General features: G+C 34.2%; 1 protein-coding gene across 1 annotated transcript; it reads left to right on the top strand.

Annotated features, from left to right (window-relative positions):
• The first annotated feature begins 557 nt into the window (after positions 1 to 557).
• Positions 558 to 1,689, top strand: LOC131617666 (LOB domain-containing protein 15-like). The gene is made up of 3 exons (XM_058888924.1): positions 558 to 702; positions 790 to 1,030; positions 1,169 to 1,689. The coding sequence occupies exons 1-3, from the start codon at positions 689 to 691 to the stop codon at positions 1,508 to 1,510; spliced, it is 597 nt and encodes a 198-aa protein (XP_058744907.1). The 5' UTR covers positions 558 to 688; the 3' UTR covers positions 1,511 to 1,689.
• Positions 1,690 to 8,426: the final 6,737 nt, after the last annotated feature.

Below are 8,426 nucleotides of genomic sequence, written 5' to 3'. Positions count from 1 at the left end.
AATCCATGTTTAGGGGCTATTATTTTGGATTGAACTGACGTTCAATCCATTAAAGCCTAATAGAAAGACAACCCAAAAGAACAAAGATGCCTTGCAAGACAAGACACGTCGTTGGATCTAGGAGGCTCTTAATCTATAAACATTTGTCATTTGAGACAAAGTGTCCCCAAGAGAAAGTTCTAGAGACTCAACCCTTAAAATTCTATTATATATGGTTAAATATGGTTGCCGAATTTAATTTAAAACTATGAGGAGACTATCCATGTCTTCACTAAGAAGCAAGAACCACATGCATGCGCCAATGGAATCACAAAGTCAAACACATTTAAGAACTCACACGTGAACAAGTAGACCTAAATTTGTACAAACAGAAATATAATTTCATAATTCTTGAAATCCTCGAATTCAAATTCAACCACTAGCTAGCATTGAACATGTACTTCTTATATTTCTTTCTATTTTATACAAAGTGACACCAATATTTTCTATATATTTCTTCTACATTACATATAGCTGGAGTGTTGATTTTCCTTTACAACCTTAACTTTTAAGCACACCAAACCAAATTAATTCCCACATTTTCTTCATTTCTTCTATACCCTTTTGAACTCTCCATCACTTCAATCTCTATCTAAATTCTCTCCATAAATTAATTCCTAATTTTTCATACTCCATAGAGCATGCCTGAATGTCCAGAGAAAGGTAAGGAAACTCTTCCAAAGTATCTTGTTTTTGTACCTTAAGATAAAATGCTACTCAATTTGGTATTGAATTTCATGCTTAATATAGGGGGAGATTTTTTGATGAGATAGGAAAGAAGAAAGAAGGAGATGATACTTCTCAAAAGGGAAGAATGTTAGGTTCTTCTGGAACCCTAAATACAGCTACTCCTTGTGCTGCATGTAAGCTTTTGAGAAGAAGGTGTGCACAAGAATGTCCTTTTTCTCCATATTTTTCTCCTCATGAGCCTCAGAAGTTTGCTTCTGTTCATAAAGTCTTTGGTGCCAGCAATGTCTCAAAGCTGTTATTGGTATATACAAATAAAACCCTAACTCATTATTACTACAAATTATTCAGCAATGTATCAATTGATTGCAAAATAGGGTAATTAATTTTGTATATATGAAAAAAAATTGTAAAATTTATGGTATATGGTGATGTGTTATAGGAGGTACCAGAGAATCAAAGAGCAGATGCAGCAAATAGTTTAGTTTATGAAGCAAATGTAAGACTAAGAGATCCAGTTTATGGATGCATGGGTGCAATTTCATCTTTGCAACAACAAGTTCAGTTATTACTTGGTGAACTTAATGCAATAAGGGAAGAAATACATAGATATAAACTCATGGAAGCTAACATGCTTCCTTCTTCAGAAGATGTGTCAATTGCTAGTACTATGCCAACTTCATCAACACTGCCTATGCTTCCTTCTTCTATTTACTCAGAACAAGAGAATCATCCTTCCAATTATAGATCAATTTCAAGTGATCATATATCTTATTTTGATTAAATTTGCATTCAAAATAACAAAAATAGTTTTTTTTTTATTGATGATTTGAGAAAAGGAGATTATTATTTAGTCATGGCATGTGCGCTTTGGTTTTGTATTTAGGGCTTTATTGTTACCCAAAATTTTCCCAAAAAATATGATTGGGAAGTTGTTAATTAGTACTTCTATAATTACTTACATGGTGAAATTAATTCAACTTGCTCGTATTGGAAACTGCTCTTTCATCTTGATTGCTTTAGAAAAGTGGTATATTGCTGGTGTAGTCAAAACCTAATTAAATATAACTTTTAATCTTTTGATTAGCAAGATTTTTCACTATACTATCATTTAGATGTTTTCGAATTCTAGAAATTATAATCGGTGCATGTGAGAGAGGCTAGAGTGGACTACTTCAATATTAAAGCTATTTGTAAAGTATGCAAGAAGCCAGCAACATGTTATATAAAAACCAATATACACATTGATTTTCTATATTTCTCCCTCTCTCTTGTTTTTTGTTACAAATATTTCTCTTTTTTTCTTTTTCTTTTCTTTCTTCTCTATTTCTTTTCACAATAAAACATACCGCAACACATTTTTTTAAGCAAACAAAATTTCATTAAAAAGAGTATAAGAAATCCTTTAATTATATATATATATATATATATATATATATATATATATATATATATATATATATATATATATATATATATATATATATATATATATATATATAGCATATCAAGTGAGAGTATTTTAGACCATTTACAATGGGGGTGTTGAAAAAATTATTCAATAGTTGAATGTCTACAATGGTTTGTTGAATGAGGTGTTTAATGTGATGTGGATTAATTGGTGTTGAAAAGATTCAACATGTTGAATGAGAAAAAAGTGGGGCCACATGCAACACTTTACACAATTTTATTGGTTGTTGTGATTATTTAGATTTTATTTTCTTTTAATCATTTAAAATTAATTATTTCATAGTAAATAAATTTTTTATTTATTTTTATTTTTATCAAAATTCATTATTTTTTTTCCTCTATAAATAGAGACTTGGTTCATTTGATTTGGACTCATAAAAAAAAATTCACTTTTAATTGATAATAGATATTAATATATAATCATAAAAACAAAACTTTAAAAGAAAATAAGAATATGATGTGGGGTAGGGTGTTGAATTTTATTAAACAAAACCATTGTAGTGAAAAAAAATTGAATAGGTGTTGAATTATTAGGTGGAAGAGAGAGAAGATGATGTGGAAGATAAAAAGTGAAAAAGTAGGGTGTTTAATAATGTAACCATAGTACATAGTCTTATAATGAGAGATGAGAGGAATAAATATCAATCATTGGATTCATCAAGAGAGAGAACTGGTTATAATGGACTTTTTAATCTTGTTCATCATACATCTTAGAATGTCTCAATGTAGTATGGATGGATTTCCAAATTTTATAGAATTTGTACGGTCGCGACGGAACTCGGAAAGTCATCCATAATGTCAAAAACAACCACAAATCTAAGCTGGACATTACAGTTTAGCTCAAAATCTTAAGAATAACAGCTATATATTTACACTACTATAAAAAGAATATTTTATTATGGTTTGGAGAAGGATTTCACCATCACATATGGTGATCCGTGGTAACGAAAGGTGGTAGTATGTGCCCTCTTTACTTCCACAAATTGGTAGCCATGGTAAAAGCACAGTAGCACGTAACATATCATTACGGTTGTCGAAATCAACCGTAGTAAAAGGTGAAAAACAGGGGTTCGATACCCAGTACCAACATTTTGAGGGATTTTTTTTAACATTTCACCACAGTTATACGTTTCAACCTTAGTTAAAGACTTATGGTACACTTGAGTTTTTCTTAACTTATATGGAATGCTTATTTCACCATCTGCTCACTAAACATATAATCTTTCAATCTGAATTAGAAATTAATAATATGTATGACAAATTGAGTTATATTAGAAGAACCAGTTACACTAATCAATATTTTTTGAGCTTTCTACAACCTATTATTCGTATCTAATTTTTTAGCAGTTATAATTTGGTTCAATGCTTCCAATTCTTCAACCAACACTTTATTTTTATACTAGTTCATTCTACAAAGTATTAATAACTTTGCAGAATGAGTGATAGCAAGATAGTAAATTTGATCTACTGTCGCACACAGATCAAAATCGAGTAATTTATAAAAACGGTAGTTTAGCGGTAATGACAACTCGAATATCGTTCTCACAAGGATTCTTGTATTGTTATTAACCGATAGAAACTATTATGAGGGGGTTTATGATTTCAGAATCAATTTATAAAACAGATTAAGTGATTAAAATAAGTGATTAAATAAATAAGTTAATCTACTGTTTTCGGGTTCCTGCTAATCACTGATTTGTACCTTACCAACTCCGTAAGCGGCTTCAATCTCTATTCGATTTCAATATCAACTGACAAGCGCAAACCGATATAGAATAGATTGAATTCCTATTTTCCGAATTAAGCAAACGGGTTAAGCCCTCCTGAATTAAGCAAACACGAATTACAAACGCGATTTAACGACTAAGTGACGCAAATAGCGATTAAAGATTAGGAATACAATCATACGAATTTAATCAACACATTCCATGAAACAACAGATTAAGTAAATGTAATTTCCTAAAATAGAATTGAAAGAGAAACGAAATTAAATTGGTAAATTAAAAACCTCAAAGCGTTGGAACGCGATTACAGTAGATCAACTCAGGGAATTAGTTCTCCATAGCCACTCGTACAAGCTTCGAAATTTCGTGAATAGTGTAATATGATAGAATTAACAGTACGGCCAGACCTAGTTACTAGAGAGAATCAGCCAAAATCGTTTATGACCCAACTGGGTCAAATTACAAAACCCAGGCCCACTACTAACGACCCAAAACTGAAAATAAACTAGTGCTGCAGCTTCAAACGCAAATATGGAAAATATAGGCTCCGAATCTGACTTCGACTCCAACATGAAAGTTGTAGCTCTCTCTCTCTCTTATCTTTCCGGCGATTATTAGAACGCCTCAATCAGATTCCTTGAACTCCAGTTACGATCGTTTTTGTAAAAGCTGCTGAAGTTGAAAATTAAGTACGAAAATCAATTAAAGGAAAAAACAAAGTGAAATATAAAAACATAATAAAACATAAGAATAACCAAAATAAAGTAAAGAAATGCCTAAGTAAAAGTATAGGAGTATGTGCATCAAGATGCACTGATCAATAGTTAGACCCAAAAGACTTATGAGAAAACCAACTTGAATGAATGGTTATGTTCTTGAATATTAATTATATTTTATGATTTTTTGCAATTGTTTTTCAATTCCTTCAAGTGGGACTTGGTTCATTAGTCTAGATCCATTAAGTTTGACCTATTATTTAAAGTGTAAGGACGACATTGATGAATATTCAGAATTTTTATTTAATTTGTCTTTTATTTTTATTTGCTCTCAAGTCTAATGGTGAAACCCTAGTTTGGGTAGTAGCTGCAGAATCCACCTATTATTGGTGCTTTCATCTTCTTCCTCAATGTCTCCCAAAATCACAAATTCCACCCCTAAAGACCTTGACGGTTCTCTTCAAGTCACAAACCAGCATCTTAAAGCACTCATCACCAGCAACCAAAACCTTGAAACAACCATGGAGTCTAACAATCATATTTATATGCAATTAGATCAGCTAGAAAACAACAACCGGAAACTTTCACTGCAACTAGGTCAGTTGGATAGCAGTATGGATGACCGCATGAAAGCCAACTTTGCAGATCTCACATCCCTCATGACCCAATAGTTTGCTGCCATGGCAGCTTCCAACTCACAAAATAGAACTACAACATGTATAACATCTTCACCCTTAAACCCCACTAGTTTTGAAAATGTGGTAATCAACACCTCTTTGCCAATAATGGATACACCCTTACCCATTTCCCTCCCCCACACAAGGGAAAACCTAATCACTTTTCAAATACTCATTCCACCACCACCACCACTCTCTTTTGCCTAATCACAATCCACTTTGCACTCTGCTCACTCAGTTTTTTACAGCTGCCCCAATAACCCCATTTCCACCATGCTACACCCAACCACATCTCATATTTCCCTCTTTTCTACAAAATTACATTATTCCACAACCATTATTTTGAACCCCCAAAATTGAACTAGCTAGGGGTTTTTGATGGTACTGGTGCTTTTCAAGCAGAACAATTTTTTGCTTTTTATAATATTCCTTATGAAAACTGACTTCCCATGGTTGTATTTTATATGAAAGGGGAAAAATAAGTATGTTAATAATTTATAAGTCATGTTTTGGATGAATATCCGGGACGTTACAAACTTCTCATGGCTATATTTTATATGAAAGGGGATGTTTTTGGATGATATAAGTGGATTTTCAAAACCATGAGTTTACTGTTTGTCAAACATTTTCTAGGGCTCCTGAATTACGTTTTGGTCCATTAACCTATGAAAACCACCAAGCCCAACTATTTAGACTAAGATAACATGGTTTTGTTTCAGAATACCAAGCCAATTTTGAAAAATTGGAAAATAGAGTCATAGGCTTACCACCAAATGCAATATTGAATTACTTTATACCGGGTTTAATGCCATAAATTCAAAATGAATTAGCTATACAATGTCCTTACTCTATTTCACAAGTTGTGGGATTGGCCAAACTCATTGAGGTTAAGCTAAAAGGTTCAAAATTTAAATTTACCAGACCCCGAACTCTAAACCAGAACCCCCCAATTCCCAAAAACCTTATCCAAAACTAACATACACTAGCCCAAACACTCAAACACCACCTAAACCTCTAGCCACACCTAATCCCAACACAGGGGCCCAAGTCATTTACCTATGCGACGTATTACTCCAACCCAAAGAGAAGAACGTATACCTCGATCTTCCCTAGGTTTTGAGGATAAGTTTGACGTTTATTTCTCTATTGAATATTCTGCAATTTCGGAGCTTTGTCTCTCCATGATGTGGTTGGCTTGGGAACGACACAATGTTTCCCTTCATAGATGTGTTATATAGGCTTTCTTCAAGACGAAGCAATCTTTCTTCTATTGCTTGTGAGTTATGTTGCTGAATGATGTTACATATAATATCCAGTAAATCGTTAGCACATTGTACTATGAGATTAACTTACAACAATTGGAAACCAGGCAATGCTTTAGGTCGTGAGGCTCGTGGTTCTACCATCGATATGAGCGGGGGTATCAGAGTAGATCCTTTGATCTGAGGAGGCTGGAGTAGATCTGGATGCAACTGAGTTTCTATGAAAATTTATCTAAAACTCGTTGAGGAGGTGTTTGAGTTCCCGCAACTAGAGCTACGGCAACTGCAGAAACTGCTTCACGTGCGGAGGTAGAACAAGTATCTTTAGATCTATCCATCGTTGGAGGGTTTGGAAGTTATGAAAATCAAAGTTCATATGTTACTTTATAATAGGCCGAGAATAGTGGATATGATAAGTTGAGGAGGCTTCAAATCGTTGGATTGAAGAGAGAACTTGTAATCATGGATATGGGGGAACCAAAATTCAATGCCCAAAAATGATGTCACTATTCTATTACAGAATCAATATTGATCGGAGAATCGATGGTTGTGGTGGACAATGGTGGACCTGAGCCTCAAATATAGAGGAAGAGGGACTGACCTGTAAGGTTAACACCCTAATGATTAAGTCACTAGGTGAATGAGAAGAGTGAATAAAATTTGAATTTAAAATTGTGTCCCTGAGATCCTTCACTCGTGTCCTTTATATAATGAAGCGATTATAACAACCTGCTATTTCTAGACATGGGGTGTCGGGAGCAGTTGGATGTATCTTGACCCTAGATCTTCTATACTCTTCCGTAGGTAGGGATGGGAAATGGGCATGCCCGTCCCGCAAAAGCCTGCAAAAAAAAAAAAAAACGGGCGGGACAAACTTTGTTGAGGGCGCAAACATAAAATCTTGCCCTGTCCTGCATAAAAATGAGTGTGGAGCCAGGAGGGTCCGCAAACATTGTGCCATTTAAGCCTAAAATTTACTAATTTTCTTGTTAATGCCCGCACCGCAAAAGCCCATAAAAAACAGGGCGGAACATAATGAACATAATAGAAGGTGCGGGCATAAAACCTTAACCCTCCCTGTAAAAAATGCGGACAAAACGGGCATGCCCGACGGATCGGTCCCGTTTTACCACGCCTTATGAGTAATTTTGATCGAATCGTTGCTCCCTTTGAATCGTCGGCCGATGCCCTTTCTCAGCGCCCCAAAACACCATCCACCATTTAAAATAGAATATGAGCATTAAAATAATATTTTCCTTTTTTAACCCTAAAATAATAAAGCATTTGATTTTTATTTTGTAATATAAGATAGATTGAGAATTTATTTTAAACAAATGGTTATTAAAAAAAACTCTTCTTCAAACTCAGTTTCCATTTGAAAAAAAACAAACTCGTTTTCCCTCTTCCCGCGGAGTTCATTTGAGAATACCTCTTCCCTCATTTTTAACAAAAAGAAAAGTAAAATGTCCATCTCTTCACTCTCACGAACCACTCTCTACATCGCGAATCCCTCTTGTAGTACTGACTATAAAACAAGATTTTCGGTTTCATCAAACTGAGAAAGAACAGGTTGAGCCTTGAGGTACGGTATTTTTAGTTCTGAGTGAACTATGAACATGCGATTTTATAGCAGGTCGTTGGAGCAGATTCAGAATTTTACTTGTGAGATATTGGATCGAACTCTAGTATTGTCGAAGGGTAGCTTCTTGGTTCGACAGTTCGACAGAGTTAAGCATGAAGTCGAAGGATTGTTCACATGCTGGTGTCGAAGTGTGCATGCTGTAGTCGAAGATGGGTCTAGCATGCAGATGTCGAAGATGCTAGAGGTGTTAGCATGTTAAATTAGGTTTT

The sequence above is a fragment of the Vicia villosa genome, linkage group LG7 (assembly GCF_029867415.1).
Source record: "Vicia villosa cultivar HV-30 ecotype Madison, WI linkage group LG7, Vvil1.0, whole genome shotgun sequence".
NCBI lineage: Eukaryota > Viridiplantae > Streptophyta > Magnoliopsida > Fabales > Fabaceae > Vicia > Vicia villosa.
Note: the sequence above shows the minus strand (reverse complement) of the source record. Positions and strands in the feature narration are given on the sequence as shown.